At 41.8% G+C, this 23,134-nt stretch overlaps 1 protein-coding gene across 5 annotated transcripts in view; it reads left to right on the top strand.

The window, feature by feature from the left end:
• The window catches only part of dock3 (dedicator of cytokinesis 3), an 889,649-nt gene that overhangs the window by 811,652 nt on the left and 54,863 nt on the right, over window positions 1–23,134 (top strand). For all 5 annotated transcript variants that reach the window (XM_072582733.1, XM_072582732.1, XM_072582735.1 and 2 more), the window contains 4 exons: window positions 3,539–3,625; window positions 12,387–12,566; window positions 19,244–19,327; window positions 22,910–23,026. In XM_072582733.1, the coding sequence (XP_072438834.1) occupies window positions 3,539–3,625; window positions 12,387–12,566; window positions 19,244–19,327; window positions 22,910–23,026 (468 nt within the window). The remainder of the gene's footprint in view (window positions 1–3,538; window positions 3,626–12,386; window positions 12,567–19,243; window positions 19,328–22,909; window positions 23,027–23,134) is intronic.

The following is a 23,134-nucleotide window of genomic DNA, read 5'->3' as shown; positions in this document are numbered from 1 at the left end:
GAAATAAGTCTTAGCAGGTGTTGGCGAAACTGCAAAATTGGAGAATATGAAACAAAAGTAGAAAATGTGTTCAATCTTTGAAGATTTGCACAAAGGGAAAAAAAAGTAAAAGTAAGTAAAACTTGGAAATGAACATACTGGACCTCCTGGGAGCTCAACTTTGAAGTGTACAAGATGAACTAGACTAGTACATCTCATTTTCCTTCTGGAGGAGGGAGTAGTAGAGTTAGTGAGTGAAATCCCATGGAGGTGATGGGAGATCAAGAGCTGTTTTGGGGAACACCTTCTGTATCCTATTCCATTCGGGCACTTTACAAGCCAATTATGGGCCTTTCATGGAATTGAGGACACTAAATGTGGAAATCACGCTGACTGAGTTATTGGCCAATCAGATAGCAATACCTCTCTTGAATGACAGCATCACCAGAGAGATAGTGTGGCTACCAACAGTTTGAGACCTACTAGATTCTCGACAAGATAATGGGATGAGAGCTGGGCAAGGGGCTATCAGTGGCCCACCCCATTCGATCATCAGTTCCTTCAGTCAGATGCCTTTGAACAAGGGGGCTACCATTGGGCAAGTAAGCACATACAGGTTTGATGGTTGTGCTTGATGCATGGTGAGTCCACTGCCACCTGCTGCATTAATACCTAGCAACTGCAGAAAGAGGTCCTTTAATGGGCTGGATCTCCTGTAAGCAGTCAGGACCACAGACTTAATCAGGAGGAGATGGGAAGGTAGTGTAGCTCCCACATCCCCCCTGATTAAATGCCCCGCCAAGGGTCTCAGGGAGGAGGACACAACATTCTACACACTGTTCCAGGTGGATGACCTTTCCTCAGAACTGGAAATTGTTGGAGATAAACTGTTTTTAAACAAAATCAGAGCCAGAAAGGAAACAGAAGTGGTAAGTATAAGAATCCTTAGAAATCTTCACTTTGAATTTTCTTGCAAGATAGTGAAAATTAACATAAATACAATGAATGCCTGTACATCTTTCATGTTTTTGGTCTTTGGATCTAATGCTGAAGTATAATTTTAATCCTGTTTGAGATCTGCTGTGGGTAGAAATGACTAATATGTGGCATGAAGGGGAACATTATCTGGTCCTTCACTAATCAAGTGTTTTTGAGCTCAAAAGGTTTGAAAGGAACCAATTAAATCCGAAGAAGGTAAATTTTAATTTTAGGAGGTTGAGAGGTGATGTTATAGAGATTTATTAGATCATGACGAGCATAGATAAAGTGAATGACAGGGTCTTTTCTCTAGGGTGGGGGAGTTCAAAACTAGGGGGCATATTTTTAAGGTGAGAGGAGAGATTTAAAAGGGACCTGAGGGGCAAATTTTTCACACAGACTGTGGTTCACATGTGAAATGAACTGCCAGAGGAAGTGGTAGATGCAAATACAGTTATAACATTAAAAGACATTTTGGACAGGCACATTAATAGGAAAGGTTTAGAGAGATGCGGGCCAACCGCAGAAAAGTGGGACTAGTTTAATTTAGGAACCTTAGTCAGCATGGACGAGTTGGATTGAATGGTCTGTTTCCATGCTGTATGACTCTATGACCCCATTTCATTGGAGGAAATTCAGACAAGGTTCTTAGGATGATCCTTGGCATGGCGGGATTGTCTTAAATGCAGAGACTAAACAAATTAGGGACCCTATTCACTGGAGTTTAGAAGAATGAGTAGTGATCTTATTGAAACATATACGATTCTTAAGAGGCTTGACAGAGTAAGTACTGAGAAGATGTTTCCCCTCATGGGAGAATCTGGAAACAGAAGATATAATCTCAGAGTAAAAAGGCGTCAATTCAAGATTGAGGAGGAAATTCTTCTCCCAGAGGTTTGAGAGTCTTTGGAACTCCTTACCACAGAGAGCTACGTGGACAGAGTCTTTGTGTATATTTAAGAGTGGGATAGATTCTTGATCAGAAGGGGAATCAATGGTTACAAGGAAAAGGCAGGAAAGTGGATGTGAGGAATGTTGAATTAGCTATGATTCTATTAAATGGCAGATCAGGCTTAAGGGACTAAATGGCCTACACCTATTCCTATTTCTTCTGATTTAATGAAAGGATGCTGGCATTAGAGGCAGTCCAGAGAAGGTTCATTAGGCTGATGCCAGATATAGAGGGACTATCTATTGAGGAACAGTTAAATTGGTTGGGTTTGTACTCATTCGAGTTTTGAAGAATGAGAAACGATCTTGTTGAAACATATAAGATTCTGAGAGAGTTTAACAGAATAGGTTATTTCCTCTTGTGAAGAGTGTAAGATCAGAAAGCATAATTTCAGAGTAAGGTGTTGTCCATTTAAGACAGAGATGAAAAAGTTTTTTTTCTTTCAGAGGGTAGTGAATCTGTAGAATTCTTTACTGCAGAGAACTGTAGAGGTTCAGTTGGTAAGCATACTCAGTAATGAGGTAGACAGATTTCTGATCAATAAAGAAATAAAGGGCTATGGGGATAATAGAGGAAAGTGAAGTTGAAGATTTTCAATCAGCCATCATCTCATTGAATGGCAGAGCTGAGTCTCTGAACCAAATAGCCTACTTCTGCTCCTACAACTTATAGTGGAATAGGTTTCAGAATTGTTTGCTCCCATCAATAAGTTAGATTAACATTGTCCCTCGAAGTTGTTGAAAGTATCAAGTACTGTAAGTGTGTATGTGTGTGTGAGACATTCTGTAATCTGTGTGTATAGATGAGAACGTTACTGGTGTTAGCACGGATGAAATTATCTCAGCCCGAGCCCAGAGTGCGGTTCGACAATCGGTAATTTATTAAAGTGTTTAACGCCGGCGGAGACCAACCGAGGTCCAAATCGTGATCGCTCTCCCATTCCCCGCGCGATGTTACAAGTTATATACTTCATGAGTCAGGGTGTAGGAGATTGGGTATGAATGAGTGTGAATGGTGGCAATCATGGCTGGAGTATGTGTGAATGTCAAGCTTTCTGCCGTCCTCGGAGAGTCGGCAGCACACACAAAAGGTGTGCTGTTTATCTTTACGTAAATGGGTCCGGGTGCTATCTGCTTGTCTCTCCGTGAGGGCTGGAGGCTAACACCCCCCTTTGTTACTTCCAAAGTGTCTGTTAGATTCATCCTGTTCGTTTGGTGTTTGCCTTTTGTGTAGGACTGTTTTGCATGATCAGTTTATAGGTGTGTGTCAATTGGAACCTTGACGAGATTATAAGGTGGGTTTCGATCTGTGAGTCATGACCATCGTCTGGAATCCTGACTAGTGTCTGGTCCAGTGTGTATTCGGATCTGTCTTTGGGCCCCCTTCTCCCGATCATGTGGTCGGGCTGGCAGCTGCTGTTTTAGAATGAATACTGTTGCTTTAAAATGGATACTGCTGGCTCTCCCGATATGGGCCTTGCTCCATGGTAAACACGGGGCGGTTTATCACTCCCCTTCACTGGGCATGCCACATACTGAAGTGACGCAACATGCTAGGACACAGAGAATTAGGTTTTGGGTAAAAGTTTATCTTGGTAATGAGTTTTTTATCATCTCTATCCTACTGTAGAGTCTTTGGATTGAACGCACTACCCTGACTCTTACACACAGTTTGCCTGGAATCTCCCGATGGTTTGAAGTGGAGAAGAGAGAAGTGGTAAGTTCCTACTTTTTGTTTCTGTGTTGTTATCCCAGAGAGACAGGAATAAGTTACAAGAGCAGTCCATCTTCATGAGGCTTTTGAACCACAGGTATCCTCTCCACTTGAATTATTAATTTCCATTTTTGGGTCTTTCAAACCCAGCACTGGCAGAAAATGCTTTAAAGGCCCATTGCACCAGATCCTGGTGATATGAAGAAGAATCGAAGGCCAAGATTAGGTAATTTCACAAGAAGCCATGAGGTGATGCCAAGGTGGGATTGTAAAAGCAAAAGCTTACAGGGAGTACTGAAGGATTCTATGAGGATAAGTTGAAGAATTTGCAATTTGAAGTCATAGGAAAGATTGACAGAATAAGTTAAATCTTACTGACTTGATGGGATCTTATGGGATCAAGTTTTGATCTATTCAATTTCCATTGATTTTGACCAGCTAGACTCTATTTGTTTGCCACTGAGTTGATTTAGTTAAAATGAATCACCCTCAAATTAGCACAGGTGACATTGGGTAGAATTTAATGCTTCCCAAGGAGACAAGTTGGGAAGCAGAGTGTCTGTGAAAATAGGTGGAAAGTTCGAGTGTGAAAACACTGTTGTCTTCCCAATTCCTTATTTATCTGGTGTGGGAAAACTTTGAGGACAGCCTTCCTGCCCAGAAGCCAACAGAGGTGTTCAAGTGGCCATTTAAAACAGACAACCTAGTAAAGTGTATGATCACAATAGACAATAGGTGCAGGAGTAGGCCATTCTGCCCTTCGAGCCTGCACCACCATTCAATATGATCATGGCTGATCATCCTTAATCAGTATCCTGTTCCTGCATTATCTCCATAAACGTTGATTCCATTATCCTTGAGAGCTCTATCCAACTCTTTCTTAAATGAATCCGGAGACTGGGCCTCCACTGCCCTCTGGGGAAGAGCATTCCACACAGCCACCATTTTCTGGGTGAAGAAGTTTCTCCTCCTCTCTGTCCTAAATGGTCTACCCCGTATTTTTAAGCTGTGTCCTCTGGTTCGGCACTCATCCATCAGCGGAAACATGTTTCCTGCCTCCAGATTGTCCAGTCCTTTAATAATCTTATATGTCTCAATCAGATCCCCTCTCAGTCTTCTAAACTCAAGGGTATACAAGCCCAGTCGCTCCAGAATTTCAGTGTAAGGTAATCCCGCCATTCCAGGAATTGACCTCGTGAACCTACGCTGCACTCCCTCAATAGCCAGAATGTCTTTCCTCAAATTTGGAGACCAGAACTGCACACAGTACTCCAGGTGTGGTCTCACCAGGGCCCTGTACAGCTGCAGAAGAACCTCTTTGCTTCTATACTCAATCCCTCTTGTTATGAAGGCCAGCATGCTATTAGCCTTCTTCACTACCTGCTGTACCTACATGCTTACCTTCATTGACTGGTGTACAAGAACACCCAGATCTCTTTGTACTGCCCCTTTACCTAAATTGATTCCATTTAGGTCGTAATCTGCCTTCCTGTTCTTGCCACCAAAGTGGATAACCATACATTTATCCACATTAAACTGCATCTGCCATGCATCTGGCCACTCACCTAACTTGTCCAGGTCACCCTGTAATCCCCTAACATCCTCATCACATTTCACCCTGCCACCCAGCTTAGTATCATCAGCAAATTTGCTAATGTTATTACTAATACCATCTTCTATATCATTAATATACATTGTAAAAAGCTGCGGTCCCAGCACTGATCCCTGCGGTACCCCACTGGTCACTGCCTGCCATTCCGAAACGGAGCTGTTTATCACTACTCTTTGTTTCCTGTCAGCCAACCAACTTTCAATCCAAGTTAGTACTTTGCCCTCAGTGCCATGCACCCTAATTTTGCTCACTAACCTCCTATGTGGGACTTTATCAAAAGCTTTCTGAAAGTCCAGGTACATTACATCTACTGGATCTCCCTCGTCCATCTTCAGAGTTACATCCTCAAAAAATTCCAGAAGGTTAGCCAAGCATGATTTCCCCTTCATAAATCTATGCTGACTCTGACTTATCCTGTTACTACTATCCAGATATGTCGTAATTTCATCCTTTATAATAGACTCCAGCATCTTTCCCTCCACTGAGGTCAGACTAACTGGTCTATAATTTCCTGCTTTCTCTCTCCCACTTTTCTTAAAACGTGGTACAACATTAGCCACTCTCCAATCCACAGGAACTGATCCCGAATCTATCGAACTCTGGAAAATAATCACCAACGCATCCATGATTTCTCGAGCCACCTCCTTCAGTACCCTGGGATGTAGACCATCAGGCCCCAGGGACTTATCAACCTTCAGACCTAACAGTCTCTCCAATACCAATTCCTGGCAAATATAAATTCCCTTAAGTTCAGGTCCTTCAGCCAGTGTTACCTCAGGGAGATTGCTTGTGTCTTCCCCAGTGAACACAGATCTGAAGTACCAATTCAATTCTTCTGCCATTTCTTTGTTCCCTGTAATATATTCCCCGTTTCTGTCTTCAAGGGCCCAATTTTAGTCTTAACCATTTTTTTGCCTTTCACATACCTAAAAAAGCTTTTACTATCCTCCTTTATATTTTTGGCCAGTTTACCTTTGTACCTCATTTTTTCTCTGCGTATCTCCTTCTTAGTAGTCCTCTGTTGTTCTTTAAAAGCTTCCGAGTCCTCCATTTTCCCACTTATCTTGTCTATGTTATACTTTTTCTCTTTTAACTTTAAATGTTTCTTAATTTCCCTCGTCAGCCACAGCCACCCATGCCTCCTCCTAGGATCTTTCTTTCTTTTTGGAATGAACTGATCCTGCATCTTCTGCATTATACACAGAAATATCTGCCATTGTTCCTCCACTGTCATCCCTGCTAAGGTATTGCACCATTGAACTTTGGCCAGCTCCTCCCTCGTAGCTCCATAGTTCCCTTTATTCCAACAGAAATATTGTCACTTCCGATTGTACCCTCTCCCTCTCAAATTACAGATTGAAGCTTACTGTATTATGGTCACTACTTCCCAATGGCTCCTTCACTTCGAGGTCCCTGATCAATTCTGGTTCGTTGCACAATACCAGATCCAGAATTGTCTTCTCCCTGATAGGCTCTAACACCAGCTGTTCTAAGAATCCATCTCAGAGGCACTCCACAAAGTCTCTTTCTTGAGGTCCAATACCATCCTGATTCTCCCAGTCTACCTGCATGTTAAATTCCCCCATAACAACCATAGTAACATCTTTGCGACAGGCCAATTTCAGCTCCTGATTCAACTTACATCCGACATCCAGACTACTGTTTGGGGGCCTGTAGATAACTCCCAAGAGGGTCTTTTTACCCTTAGAATTTCTCAGCTCTGTCCATACTGACTCTACATTCCCTGATTTTAGGTCCCCCCGCACAAGGGACTGAATATAATCCCTTACCAACATGGCCACCCCACCCCCTCTGCCCGTCAGTCTATCCTTACAATAGCACGTGTAGCTTGAATATTAATTTCCCAAGCCCTGTCTACTTGAAGCCACGTCTCAGTTATCCCCACAATATCGTATCTGCCAATTTCCAAAAGAGCCTCAAGCTCATCCATCTTATTTCTAATGCTTCGTGCATTCATGTATGGCATTTTTAACTTGTTACTGCCCTCACCCTTCCCATCAACTCCTATTTCACTCAACCTTACAGCATGATCCCTTTTTGAGTTTTCTGCTTCATTGATACAGTTGTTTTTCTTGACTTCCCTTGTTCTAACTTTCCCTTCAATTTCCTTCTTAAACGTCCAGTTTGTCCCCTCCCCCCTGCTACTTAGTTTAAACGTAGCTGTGTTGCAGTAGCAAACCTGCCTGTCAGAATGCTGGTCCCTAACCTATTAAGGTGCAAACCGTCTCTCTTGTATAATTTATGCTTACCACAAAACATACCCCAGTGATCCAAGAATTTAAATCCTTGCTTCCTGCACCAGTTCCCCAGCCACACATTCAAGTCCATTATCTCCCTGTTTCTGGCCTCACCAGTCCGAGGAACTGGAAGCAAATCTCTGTCTTTCCTTTCCCGAGACTTGTTCGGGAAAGTCTGAACCTGCATCCTCGATGTACTATTTTTCATTGTAAACATGCTGCCCAGAGTGTATTGATACCAAAATCTACGTAAAGTTAGCTTATCAAAGTCTGGGTCAATGTGAGGCACTTCAGTTGGCTTCAGTTGGCACTTCACAGCATCTCTGGGGTATGTGAAGGAGAACTTTCATCAGGGTTCCAATTAATTGTCTGTGCCTCTGCTGGAAATGTGCCTCTTACATGTACCAATTGAGCTCATGAGCAATTCATCTGTGATGTTCCTCCCCATCATATGTCTTTGAAGAAAGGTCACAAAATTTCAGTATGTATTCATTTGGTTAATTGCAATCACTACAGTGGGATGAGTTGGGCTAAGGACATTAAAATGGATTTCACTTGGTGACTCAGACGCTACAAAACATGAGCAGAATTTTATGCTCTCACTGGTGGCGAGCCTGGGGGCAGGAAGAGCATCCAGTTAGGTGGAGTGATATCACATCTGAATCCTGATGTTTTCCAGCCTCTGCCAGAATTACTTTTTGTGCAGGAAGGCCCATGACCAATCTTTCACTTGGCCACCAATTGAGTAGTGAATCACACACCATTTAGAGATTTTATCTAACTGCTACTGGGATTAACACAGTTCCAGGTGGGCCAGTTGCCATGTAACTTCCACATGATGTCAAATTGTATGGACTGCTTGTCATCTTGGGGGTAAGATAATCAATGCCTGATTGAGATACTTGAGATTGGGAGGAGGGGATTGATGAATACCAACCCTCTACCACCTCTCCTGTGACTTCTACTTGGCAACCCTTAATTTAGTTGTGTTGTGGTTACTTCATGGTCCTAGAACGCTGGGGGATGGCTTTCCAGCTTAGTGATGGTGTTGAGCAGCTGCCTCACTAAGATTGGCCAGCAGCTGTCTCTAGACAGGATGGTCTTGAGAAGTGTAGGAAGGCTCATTAGTGCCTGGCTGGCATGTGATTTCGCAGATATTCCTCAGATGAGACAGTGTGGGTCTCTTGTCAGCTCTCCAAACAGCAGAAGAGACCACCAATGTTGCAGGATAGCATCCCTTGTCATGACAATATTTCTGCTCACTGTTGCCATGTAATCAGTTGCAAATAAGGGAGAGCATTTGATCCATCTTCATCTTAAAGTGCATTTATCATTTTGTATTAGCTCATCTCTCAATCCACCCAATTCCTAAATAGTTGCATTGTTTTGGCTTCAACCATCCAAACAAAAGCCCATGTGTTTATTATATCTAGAATCATAGAATCATGCTGAAAGAGGCTATTCGGCCCATTTAGTCTGCACCAACCCTATGAAGAGTGTCTCCCCCAGACCCAGAACCCAATGTTTTTCCCATAATCCTGCATTTACCATGGCTAGTCCAAATTGCCTACACGTCCCTGGACACACGGGGCTATTTAGTACAGCCAATCCATCTCTCAACGATGGGTGGAAACCAAAGCACCCAGTGAAAACCCATGAAGACACAGGTGAATGTGCAAAATCCACATAGGTAGTTATCAAAGGTTGGAATTGAACCAGGTCCCTGGCACTGTGAGCCTGCAGTGCTAATCACTGTGCCACCTTAGTATGAAGAACTCCTCATGTAAAGAACAACTGTTCTCAAATTTGAATTTAACAGTTTGAATTTCTTGTGTCATTGTATAATCCAATTTAGCACTGAAATAGTCTCTACATAATTTTATTGTCGTACAAATCTCAATTTGACCACTTCTTAGTCACTTTTCTTGCCTGAATTTCACCACAGCATCTTTCTTGCCCAGTAAATGAAGACACCACCCACTGCAGTATTAAAACAAGACATTCCCAGGCTGGACTCCCAATCTGCGTGTTGATCTCCAATGACCGCTGCTTTGGAACCCTGCAACTGAGAGTTCTGCATTTTGCAAGATATAATTGGACTTTAGTAAAGCCTTTGACAAAGTTCAGCATGGTAGACTAGTTAGTAAAGTTGGATCACATGGAACTCGGAGAGCTTGCCAAATGAATACAGAATTAGCTTGACAGTAGGAGACAGAGGGTGATGGGAGAGGGTTGTTCTTCAGACTGGAGGCCTGTGACCAGCAGTGTTCCGCAGGAATCAGTGCTGAGTCCACTTTTGCTTGTCATTTACATAAATAATTTGGATGAGAATATAGTAAGCATTATTAGTTTTGCAGATGATTCCAAATTGATGTATAGTGGACAGTGAAGGTTATCTAAAATTACAATTGGATTGATTGGGCCAGTGAGCCAAGGAGTGGCAAATTGAGTTTCATTTCGATAAATTCAAAATATTTCATTTGGTAAGATGAACAAGGGCAGGACCTACACTGTTAATGGTACAGCCCTGGGAGGTGTTATTGAACTGAAACCTAAGGGTTCAGGTACATATTTCTTTGAAAGTTATGTCACAGATAGACAGGGTGGTAAAGAAGGCATTTGGCATGCTTGCCTTCATTACTCAGGCCATTGAATGTAGGAGTTGGTCATCATGTTGCAGTTGTCAGGACTTTGGTAAGGCAGCAATTTGAGTCCTATATACAGTTCTGGCCCCCATGCGCCAGGAAGGATGCAGGTAGTTCTCTGATAACGCGTATTCCGGCAGCATGATTTGCTTCTAACGTCGCTGAGGAATTAAGGAGTGGTACTTTCAAGAATGCTTACCTCTGTTTGCAATAGTCTGATTCCATGGGTGATCGTTTTGCGCAGTTCATTCTGCACATGTGCCAATGTGCATGGCGTTCTGCACATGTGGCGATGTCAGCTGCCTACAGAGCAGCTCTCTGTGAGAGGTACTGTATAGAGAGCATCTTTCTGAGAGAGATACATTGAGCAGCTTCCTATGAAAGGTACACTACTCCTGGATTATCCCTTTTTTTTTGAAAAATAGAGGGGCATAGTGACAGGAACATTCGTAGGAATTGTCCTGGAGATAGAATTGTGGGTGGTGAACACAAAAGAAAGGCTCTAACATTGCAAGAGAAGCTAGATATTATAAAGCGTTTTGAGTTTAAGGAGAGAATATGTGATATAGATCACTTAACAGCAATGAGGGAGTCTACATTACACACCATGATGACCCTCTGTCTGTGCATTAACAATATTTTTTAAATATACTGTGTTAAATGTACTTTTGTTTCATTGATAAATATGATTTATATCTACATTCAGCTATAATGTGCTATAATTTGTGTTAAACCTTTGAGTGATGTTTGAGTGATCGTGAGTGATATTTTTTGCTGGTCTACCCCAACCACACTTTTCCCATAGGTCCCATTTCTTCTATTAAGCAATTTTCTATTAAGCGAGGTTTCATACACAACTATGGCATTATAGATGGGCTACCTGTGTTATTAAATTGAAGAGGTTGCAGAAATGATTGACAAGAATGTTACCGGGACTGGAGGTTTTGTATTCTAAAGAGGGACTGGATAAGCTGGGACTTTTTTCATTGCAAATAGGAGGTGAGAGGTGATGTTGTAGAGGTTTATAAAATCATGAGAGGTAAAGATAATGTGAATAGCATAGGTCTAGGGAAAGGGAATTCAAAATTAGAGGGCATAATTTTAACATTAGAGGAGAAAGATTTAAAAGGGACCTGAGAGGCAACTTTTTCACACACGGTGATTTGTATGTGAAATGATCTGCCAAAGGAAGTAGTAGATGCAGGTACAGTTACTACATTTAAAGAACTTTTGGACAGTTACATGAATAGGAAAGATTTAGAGGGATATGGGCTAAACTCAAGCAAATGGGATTAGTTTAGTTTTGGAAACTTGGTCAGCATGGACGAGTTAGACTGAAGAATCTGATTCTATGCTGCATGGCTCTATGACTCTAGATCCAATCCTGGAGGCTACCCAGTGACATGAGACATCAGCTGGACATTGTTCAGTATAGGAAAAATAGGACTAGGGCACAGGAGTACATCATTTGCCCTTCAAGCTTGCTCTGGCATTCGATAGGATCATACTTGATCTGATAATGGTCTCAACGTAACCTTCTTATCTATCCTTGGTTCCCTTGTCTATCTAAAGTCTAACCAAAGACCACTGCTTACTGAGAAGAAGAATTCCATGCACTAAAAAAAAACTGAGAAAAAAAATTTTTATTCTTTATCTGTAAAAGGGAGTTTTTTAAACTTTAAACTCAGTCCCCTATTTCTGGTCTGTCCCACAAGAGATAACATATTCCCTGTGTTCACCCTATTAAGTCCCCTCAGGATTTTATATGTTTCAATAAGGGACCTCTTTCTTCTAAACTGCAATTCATACCAGGCCCAACCTGCTCAACCTTCTCTCAACTGCTTCTAATGCATTTATATCCATTTGCAAATAAGTAGATCAAAAGTGTACGTAGCACTCCAGATATGGTCCAAGACCCTGTACATCACTGTAGGATATAACTCAAGATTATTCAAATCCGGCAAGGTGACCCCCTTTCCCTATTTCTGTAACCGTTTCCAGGCCAAAAATTCTGAGATATCTGCATATACCTAATTCTGAGCGTCTGTGCTTTCCTGGTTGTAATCACTTCACCATTAGTGGTTGTGCCTTCAGCTGGCTAGAGTAGATTCTGGATTTCACTCCCTAAACTTTTTAACTTCTTCATTTTCTTTAACAGTTCTCCATAAAGCATCTTGGGATAATTTACCTTGATAAAATACCAATATTAATGCAAGTTGATGCAATATTTCATCATTGATTTTTGGCAGTTGGAAGTGAGTCCCTTGGAAAATGCTATCTATGTTGTGGAAAACAAAAACCAGGAGCTGCGGACACTCATCAGTCAATACCAGCACAAGCAGCTGCATGCCAACATTAATCTTCTCAGCATGTGTCTTAATGGAGTGATAGATGCTGCTGTCAATGGAGGAATAGCCAGATACCAGGAGGTAAGGTTCATTTGGAGTACGCTTGAAATTGCAGTTGGATACAGTAAAGCAGAATCAAAATAGAAATGGAAATTACTGGCTGTTCAGACATGGGATAACACTTACAGCCCAAATTAGCCATTAATATCTTTACTAGATTTGATAGGAATATCAGTTGGCAACATATCCATTAGCAATACACCTGTTAATAAATATATCTACTAGTAACAAATATATTATCAGGAGTTATATAAACGATCACTCAGAGAATAGTCAATCACTTATCAAATGTAGCCTTCAGCAACTGATTGAATTGTTCATAAAAAGACTGGATCACTCTTTTCAATGACTTTCATGCCTTTGTTTCCAAGGGTGACTAGGATACTATCAAAATCCACCTGAAGTCCGTCTTAAGCTACAGTTGTCCAATGAGGCAACTGTTTCTTTGTTTCTATTATATTAGACTGTCTTGATGTTGTACATTTATTTTGGATTTCTTTCATGCCACAGATGTCTTTTAGATCATTATTAATATACACAACAAGCGCAATCTCCGTTATTGATCATAAACACTTTAGAATTACAAGGAAGTTAACAATTTCAGTCCCACAAATTATTGAAAAGTCTCACCTGTCTTAGAAATTTTTCATCATGTGTTTGAATAGGTTGATTAAAATGACTGTAAGTGTTGCCTGGGGAAATAAAGGTCAAGTTTATTAGATTTAACATATCTGAAAAATGCGTATTCTTATCAACTTAGTGTCTTGGTATTTCAAAAGAAGAGAAACTGTGACATTGTCATTCAACATCAGTTTGTGCCACCATCTGCAGTTTTCAAACATTTAAATTACCTAACGGGCAGTTTGTCTCATGGTGTACATGAAGTTTCACCAAACTTCTAACTTGGCACCAAAATGAAACAAAAGTTTTTTAAAATGTCTGTGTGGTTTTAATCCAATGTTACAATATACCTTTGTCTTGAATGTATTATTTCCTATTACAGGAAAGACTTTTTATCCACAAGGAAACTACACTACAGCTTTTATCATATTAATGTTGTGCAAAATTCACAATTTATGAATGTGGCATTGGTCAATTTCTGTAGACCTGTCTGTAGCAAACAGCAATGTGTGTTTAATTTGAGCTTTATATGCTCTTCCGGGTTGTTCTTTCAAATCTCAATGAGCAGAATCTTGTAGGAGTCTGAATGCCATAAGCAATGCTACAATTTCTGGTAGAATCAGATGAGAAGTCTATCTTAATGTCAGGAGCAACTTGCTCCATCTTGTATGCTTTTGCCAAGTGGTGAGGTAAGTATCTCATTAGACAGTGGTGAGTTGCCAATTAAGGGGGATAATAGCTTGTTAAACACCTTTTTGATTAGGAAAAACATCATGGCAGTACTCAGACAGGATATTCCTGAGGGATCGTTCAGTGAGGCTATATGGGTGTAAATGAGAAATAAGAAAGGAGTGATTACTATAAGTCCCCAATTGTGACTGGGAAATTGAGGAGTAAGTATGGAGGGAGATCACAGATAGCTGTAAGAATAATAGGGTTGTAATAGTAGAGGACTTTAACTTTCCAAAACATAGACTGAAACTGCTAAAGTATTAAATCTTGGATGGGGAGGAATTTGTTAAGTATGTTCAGGAAAAATTTCTCAATCAATATGTAGATGGCACAATAGAGAAGAGGCAAAAACTCGATCTCCTCTTGGGAAATAAGACAAGGCAAGTAACTGAAATATTTAGTGGGGGAGCTGTTTGGGACCAGTGACCTAAATTCTATTAGCTTTAAAATAGTTATGGAAAATAATAGGTCTGGTCCACAAGTTAAAGTTCTAAACTGGGCAAGGCCAATTTTGATGATATTATACGGGAACTGTCAAAAGTTGGTTGGGCAGGCTGTTCACAGCTAAAGTGATGTCTGGCAAGTGAGAAGTTTTCGAAAGCGAGATAACAAGAGTTCAGGGCCAGCAGCTGTTAGCGTGAACAACACTGGAAAACTGGAGATATCGAGGCTGTAGTCAAGAACAAGTTGGCATATGTCAGCTATAGGCAGCTGGGATCAAGTGAATCCCTTGAGGAGTACAGGGGAGGTGTATGACCAGACATAAGAGGGAAATCATGAGGGCAAAAAAGGAATAGCTTTGGCAGAAAAGGTAAAGGAGAATCCAAAAAGATTCTACAAATAAATTAAGGGCAAATCAGTAACTAGGGAGAGAATAGGGCCCCTTAAAGATCAAGAAGATTGTCTACCTGTGAAGCCACAGGAAATGGGTGAGATCCTAAGCAAATATTTTTCATCAGTATTTACCACAGAGAAAGATATAGAAGCTAAGGAACTCTGGGAAGTAAATAGAGATATCTGAAAAGAGTCCACAGTATAGAAGCTGAGGTGCTGGAGATCTTAAAATGCATAAAAGTAGATAAATCCCCAGAACCTAATCAGTATATCCCATGTCATTGTGGGAAACTAGGGATGGAATTTCAGGGCCCCTAGCGGAAGTATTTGTCTGATCAACAGCCACGGGTGAGGTGCCGCAAGACTGGAGGGTCGCTAATGTTATGCCATTATTTAAGAAAGGCTGCAAGGGAAAAACAGGGTACTGCAGACCCGTGAACCTAACATCAGTGGTGGTTAAGTTGGTTGGAAGGGTTTCTGAGACACAGGATCGACATGCATTTGGAAACGCAAGGACTGGTTAGGAACAGTCAGCATGTCTTTATATGTGAGGAATCATATGACACAAATTTGATTGAGTTTTTTGATGAGGTCAAAAAGTGTGGCACTGGAAAAGCACAGCAGGTCAGGCAGCATCGGAGGAGCAGGAGAGTCAACATTTCAGGCATAAGCCCTTCATGAGGAATTCCCAATGAAGGGCTTATGCCTGAAACATCGACTCTCTTGCTTCTTGGATGCTGCCTGACCTGCTGTGCTTTTCCAGCATCACACTTTTCGACTCTTGACTCTTCAGCATCTGCAGTCCTCACTTTCTCCTTTATTGAAGAAGTGACCAAGAAGATAGATGAGGGCATTGCAGTAAACATTGTCAATGTGGGCTTTAGCAAGACCTTAATAAGGTACCACTTGGTACATTGGTTAGTAAGGTTAGATCACATGGGATACAGGGAGAGCTAGCCACTTGGATACAAAATTGGCTTGACGTTAAGACACAAGAGTGATGGTAGATTGTTGTTTATTACTGGAGACCCATGACCAGCAGTGTGCCACAAAGGATCAGTGCTGCGTCCACTGTTGTTCATCATTTATATAAATGAATTGGATGTCAATATAGGAAGCGTTGTTAATAGGTTTGTAGATAATAGACAATAGACAATAGATGCAGGAGTAGGCCATTCAGCCCTTCGAGCCTGCACCGCCATTCAATATGATCATGGCTGATCATTCCCAATCAGTATCCTGTTCCAGCCTTATTTCCATAACCCTTGACTCCACTATCTTTAAGAGCTCTATCCAATTCTTTCTTAAATGAATCCAGAGACTGGGCCTCCACTGCCCTCTGGGGCAGAGCATTCCACACAGCCACCACTCTCTGGGTGAAGTAGTTTCTCCTCATCTCTGTCCTAAATGGTCTACCCCGTAATTTTAAGTTGTGTCCTCTGGTTCGGCACTCCCCCATCAGCGGAAATATGTTCCCTCCTGTCAGAGTGTCCAATCCTTTCGTAATCCTATACGTTTCAATCAGATCCCCTCTCAGTCTTCTAAACTCAAGGGTATACAAGCCCAGTCGCTTCAGTCTTTCCATGTAAGGCAATCCTGCCATTCCAGGAATTGACCTCGTGAACCTACGCTGCACTCCCTCAATAGCCAGAATGTCTTTCCTCAAATTTGGAGACCAGAACTGTACACAGTACTCCAGGTGTGGTCTCACCAGGGCCCTGTACAGCTGCAGAAGCACCTCTTTGCTTCTATACTCAATTCCTCTTGTTATGAAGGCCAGCATGCTATTAGCCTTCTTCACGACCTGCTGTACCTGCATGCTTGCTTTCATTGACTGGTGGACAAGAACACCCAGATCTCTCTGAACAGCCCCTTTACCTAATTTGATACCATTGAGGTAGTAATCTGCCTTCCTGTTCTTGCCACCAAAGTGGATAACCAGACATTTATCCACATTAAACTGCATCTGCCATGCATCTGCCCACTCACCTAACTTGTCCAGGTCACCCTGTAATCTCCTAACATCCTCATCACACCAAAATCGATGAGTACAGTGGCTAATGAAGAAGGTTATCTTAGAGTACAACAGAATCTTGATCAACTGGGCCAGTGGTGCAAGGAATGTCAGATGGAGTTTAACTCTGATAAATGCGAGCTGTTGCATTTGGTGAGACAAACCAGGACAAGATTAACACAGTTAATAATAGGGTCCTGGGGAATGTTTTCGAACAGAGAGACCTAGGGGTTCAAGTATATAGTTCCTTAAAAGTGACGGCACTATTAGGATGGTGAATAAAATGGTTTGTCTACTTGGCTTTATCAGTTGGGACGTCATGTTATGGTTGTACAAGATATTTAGTCAGGCCACATTTGGAATACTGCCTACAATTCTGTTCACCCTGCTGTAGAAAGGATGTCATTAAACTGGAAAGAGAGCAGAAAAGATTTACAAGGATGTTACCTAAACTAGAAGATGAATTATAAAGGGAGGCTAGATAGGCTGGGTCTTTTTTTTTCCCTGGAGCATAGGAGGGCTAATGGGAGACGCTATAGAGGTTTATAAAATTATCAGGTGAATTGCCAAGATCTTTTCCTCAGGCTAGCAGAGTCAGAACTAAAGGACACAGGTTTAAGGTGAGAGGGGAAGGATTTAAAAGGGACCTGAGGGGAAACTTTTTCACACATCAGGGTGGTGCATATATGGAATGAATGTTAGAGGAGAAGTGGTAGAGGCAGGTACAATTACAATATTTAAAAGACATGTGGGTGGGTATATGAATAGGAAAGGTTTAGAGGGATATGGGCCAAACAGAGGCAAATGGGACTGGTTCAGTTTAGGAAACCTGGTCGGCATGGATGAGTTGGGCCAAAGGACCTATTTCTGTGTGGTATACCTCTAAATCTCTATGACCTTGTTAATGGCAAAACTTGAGTCTTTAATCTTCAGCTTTGTATCGTACCAAATGCAGCAAACAAGCTAGACATTGAGAAATATTGACATGGAAATTAGAGCAGCCATCAGGTGACTTCAGCTTGCTGATTACGTCAAAGGAGCTTGATGTTGCTTCGGCTCAAATAGTATCTCAGGGCATGTTCCACAGGCATCAGCTGCACTCACTCTTCGTTCTTAGACATTAGTGTCAGCATTTGACAACCTCTCACCTGGTCCTATGACTCACTGTATTGCTGCAGTTTCTGGCTAATAACAACCATTGTGTCCCACATTCCTGTTAGCCATTCCTGTTCCACCAGTGCATGTGGATGAAATCCCTAATTGCTGACACCAGAGGTCCTTCCTAGTCTGAGGCTAAGCAGGTGCCTGGTCTACACCAATCCTTAAAGTGTCAGCAGCCTCGAGTATTTATTCCTCAGCTAGCCTTGGTGCTTTTACTTTGATGTGCTCACCAGATTGTGCTCCCACACTGTCTAAGGCTGTCAAACATCATCCAATATTGGATCATACGGTCTCAAGCTGAAAATGAAACAGTTTTAGAATTCACCAAGTACATTAAAGAGTAGCAGTTGCCCAGCCAGTGTGTCAGTACCTAAAAAGGACAGTAGATAGCCCATGCTCATCCTTATTGCTTACTGAGCACAGTAGTATCTGAGAGAGATGAAGGGGAATGGAAAACTCAATGTTACCCTGCCATAGGTGCTATATGCTGCTTGTATCCAGTATCCAAAACAACACACACACATGCATGCTGCTTCTGACTGCCCAACACCACATAAACTTATTAAAGAATTAAATATACCAAGAACATTTGTACATGAAAATATCTGCTGAAGTTTGAATTCTTAGAAGCCAAGCAAGCATAACCCAATAAAAAGAATGTAATTGGATTAGATCCTGTTGCTAAGTGCCTTTATGAGAACACAGTTTAAATATACTGGCCTAACGCTTACACTGATTGTGCTTTTTCTCTTTGCACAATTTGTCCAGAGTGAACCAAAGTAAACAATTTCAGAATTTTAAGCATAAACTACATTCAGTTAGTTTAGGAAAGACCCACCAGAAGCAGGTCCCAAAATTAGCAATAGCCCCACCCCAACCATGAATCTGCTAATTGTGCCTGGTTGGGGGCTTTCATTCAGGTTCTAAAGGTTAAGCTGGTCCTTTTGAGCAAAGGTCACTTTTATGTGCGTTTTCTAAGCTTTAAATTTAGTAAACAAATTTACTCTACCATTATAAGTAGTGAGTGGCTTGGTAAAGGTATATTCATTCATTTAAAATCATCTTATTCATAGTGATGGATTCACATTCCGATTAAAATTCTTATTTTTTATGGTAAACCGAGCTTTGTTAAACGAGCTATACCAACGGCCTTGCTGGTTGGCAGGTATTTTGTTCAGCAGCATGTAAGTATGTTTGAATGAAAATTGGATGGGAGAAATGATGAAGGAAACCACCTCTCAAAATCAGCAAAATTTGCACCATCATTTTTTCCAAAGCAGAAACCCTGTCCAACTTTCTCTTTATTCCAAATGTCAATTTTTGTTCCCTTTGACAGGCATTCTTCCAAAAGGAGTATATAGTGAGCCACCCAGAGGATAGTGAGAAGATCAATCAGTTGAAGGAGCTGATGCAGGAGCAGGTACTGCATTCTTTCCTGTTCTCCATTCTCTCTGGACCTGAATCTGAAAGTTTATTCTGAGACCACAGTGAAACTTATCTGTGGCTCTGTTGGGGATGGAGGATCCTACAGAAAACAATTTTGAAGAATACTTCGAGATTTACAGATGGATGATTGTCAAAGATTACAGATAATATTCTGTATTTCTTCCTGAACAATCTGGGATCAAACAGAAGAGGAGGAAAGTCAAAGTGGCCATTAGGGGTGAAAGGGAAGGCTGGTAGAAAAAGGGAATGCTGGATGACTAAAGAAACTGAGGGTTTGGTTAAGAAAAAGAAGAAAGCATATGTCAGATATAGACAGGATAGATTGAGCGAATCCTTAGAAGAGTATAAAGAAAGTAGGAATATACTTAAGAGGGAAATCAGGAGGGCAAAACGGGCACATAAGATAGCTTTGGCAAATAGAATTAAGGAGAATCCAAAGGGTTTTTACAAATATGTGAAGGACAAAAGGGTAACTAGGGAGGGAATAGGGCCCCTCAAAGATCAGCAAGGCGGCCTTTGTGTGGAGCCACAGAAAATGGGGGAGATACTAAATGAATATTTTGTATCACTATTTACTGTGGAAAAGGATATGGAAGATATAGACTGTAGGGAAATAGATGGTGACATCTTACAAAATGTCCATATTACAGAGGAGGAAGTGCTAGATGTCTTGAAACGGTTAAAAGTGGATAAATCCCCAGGACCTGATCAGGTGTACCCGAGAACTCTGTGGGAAGCTAGAGAAGTGATTGCTGGGCCTCTTGCTGAGATTTGTTTTTTAGATTACTTAGATTAGATTAGATTACTTACAGTGTGGAAACAGGCCCTTCGGCCCAACAAGTCCACACCGCCCCGCCGAAGCGCAACCCACCCATACCCCTACATCTACCCCTTACGTAATACTACGGGCAATTCAGCATGGCCAATTCACCTGACCTGCACATCTTTGGACTGTGGGAGGAAACCGGAGCACCCGGAGGAAACCCACGCAGACACGGGAGAATGTGCAAACTCCACACAGTCAGTCGGCTGAGGCGGGAACTGAACCCAGGTCTCTGGCGCTATGAGGCAGCAGTGCTAACCACTGTGCCACCATGCCACATCGATAGTCACAGGTGAGGTACTGGAAGACTGGAGGTTGGCAAACATGGTGCCACTGTTTAAGAAGGGCGGTAAAGACAAGCCAGGGAACTATAGACCGGTGAGCCTGACCTCAGTGGTGTAGAAGTTGTTGGAGGGAATCCTGAGGGACAGGGTGTACATGTATTTTGAAAGGCAAGGACTGATTCAGGATAGTCAACATGGCTTTGTGCATGGGAAATAATGTCTCACAAACTTGATTGAGTTTTTTGAAGAAGTAATAAAGAAGATTGATGAGGGCAGAGCAGTAGATGTGATCTATATGGACTTCAGTAAGGCGTTCGACAAGGTTCCCCATGGGAGACTGATTAGCAAGGTTCAATCTCATGGAATACAGGAGAACTAGCAATTTGGATACAGAACTGGCTTAAAGGTGGATGACAGAGGGTGGTGGTGGAGGGTTGTTTTTCAGACTGGAGGCCTGTGACCAGTGGAGTGCCACAAGGATCGGTGCTGTGCCCTCTACTTTTTGTCATTTACATAAATTATTTGGATGCGAGCATAAGAGGTACAGTTAGTAAGTTTGCAGGTGACACCAAAATTGGAGGTGTAGTAGACAGCGAAGAAAGTTACCTCAGATTACAACAGGATCATGACCAGATGGGCCAATGGGCTGAGAAGTGGTAGATGGAGTTTAATTCAGATAAATGTGAGGTGCTGCATTTTGGGAAAGCAAATCTTAGCAGGACTTATACACTTAATGGTAAGGTCCTAGGGAGTGTTGCTGAACAAAGAGACCTTGGAGTGCAGGTTCATAGCTCCTTGAAAGTGGAGTTGCAGGTAGATAGGATAGTGAAGAAGGCGTTTGATATGCTTTCCTTTATTGGTCAGAGTATTGAGTATAGTAGTAGGGAGGTCATGTTGTGGCTATACAGGACATTGGTCAGGTCACTGTTGGAATATTGCGTGCAATTCTGGTCTCCTTCCTATCGGAAAGATGTTGTGAAACTTGAAAGGGTTCAGAAAAGATTTACAAGGATGTTGCCAGGGTTGGAGGATCTGAGCTATAGGGAGAGGCTGAACAGGCTGGGACTGTTTTCTCTGGAGCATCGGAGGCTGAGGGGTGACCTTAGAGGTTTACAAAATTATGAGGGGCATGGATAGGATAAATAGACAAAGTCTTTTCCCTGGGATCGGGGAGTCCAGATCTAGAGGGCTTAGGTTTAGGGTGAGAGGGGAAAGATATAAAAGAGACATAAGGGGCAACCTTTTCACGCAGAGGGTGGTACGTGTATGGAATGAGCTGTCAGAGGAAGTGGTGGAGGCTGGTACAATTGCAACATTTAAGAGGCATTTGGATGAGTATATGAATAGGAAGGGTTTGGAGGGATATGGGCCGGGTGCTGGCAGGTGGGACTAGATTGTGTTGGGATATCTGGTCGGCATGGACAGGTTGGACCGAAGGGTCTGTTTCCATGCTGTACATCTCTATGACTCTAATTGTATGAATGAACAGTTTTTACCCAGCTGATCCCAGATTATGAACTCATTTATGGAGCAAAAGAAAAGCAGCACTTAACAGGAACTGACCTTTCATTTTTTTATTCATTCACAGGATAAGGGTGTCACTAGCTTGGTCAGCAATTTTTGCCCTTTCCTAATTGCCTAGAGGACAGTTAAGAATCAGCCACATTACTGTGGGTCTGGAGTCATATGTAGGCCACACTAGATTGGTTTTTACAACAATCAACAAATGATTCATGGTCATTATTAGACTCTTAATTCCAGATATTTTTTATTGAAAAATGTCCAGCCAAGGCAGAATTTGAACCAGAGCCCCCAGAACATTATCTGTATCTCTGGATTAATAGTCCAGCGATAATACCACTAGGCCATCACCTCTCCAATCAAGAAAGTACCACTGCATTGAGTTGGTTAGGTCACTGAATGGATATTAAGTGGCAGCTTGTTCTTTTGTGAAAACAAATTGGTCACCTAGGGAGACGTGAGTCAGACACTCCTTGCAGAGAAACTATAAAATAAAGAGGTTGCTATGCAAAAAATCAAGGATATGAAAAAGCACTAATCGATTCACAGAATGACAAAAAACTGGATTCAGCTATAATTCCTTACACAGTTGTCTGACATTTCTATTTGATGAATTGCCATTCAGGTGAGCATGCATTTTTCAGACAGGAAGGATGCTACAGGGAAATATATTTTATTCTATGTTTCGCAGTCTAATGGAGTCCGCTCCATTGTCTAACTCTAACCCAGCACCTCAAACCCTAAAGCAATGAAAGTGTTTAGTAATCCAGAAAGACTTCACGTCATAGAACGACAGACCGACAAAGAGATTGAAAATAGAGTGAGGACAGTGATTGGGTTCACAGTGCAGTTTTAAGTGCATATGGTTTTCTCAGATAGGCTCCACAGTGACCCACAGTACTGTAACCTGAATCATTCTTGTCTCCAGGTTCACATTCTTGGAGTGGGTTTAGCAATCCATGAGAAGTTAGTGCACCCAGAAATGAGACCTCTGCATAAGAAACTAATAGATCAATTCCAGATGATGAGGTCCAGCCTTTGTCACGTGAGTATCAGCCACACACGTTCGATGGTTTGTATAAATATGTCTTTACATGTACTGTAAGTTTATTTTAATGAAGTTCGTTTGCTATTTACTCACCAAGGTTGTTCA

Source organism: Chiloscyllium punctatum, chromosome 12, assembly GCF_047496795.1.
Source record: "Chiloscyllium punctatum isolate Juve2018m chromosome 12, sChiPun1.3, whole genome shotgun sequence".
In the NCBI taxonomy this organism is placed as follows: Eukaryota; Metazoa; Chordata; class Chondrichthyes; order Orectolobiformes; family Hemiscylliidae; genus Chiloscyllium; species Chiloscyllium punctatum.
The sequence above is the reverse complement of the archived record's forward strand: the minus strand, read 5'-3'. Positions and strand labels throughout refer to the sequence as shown.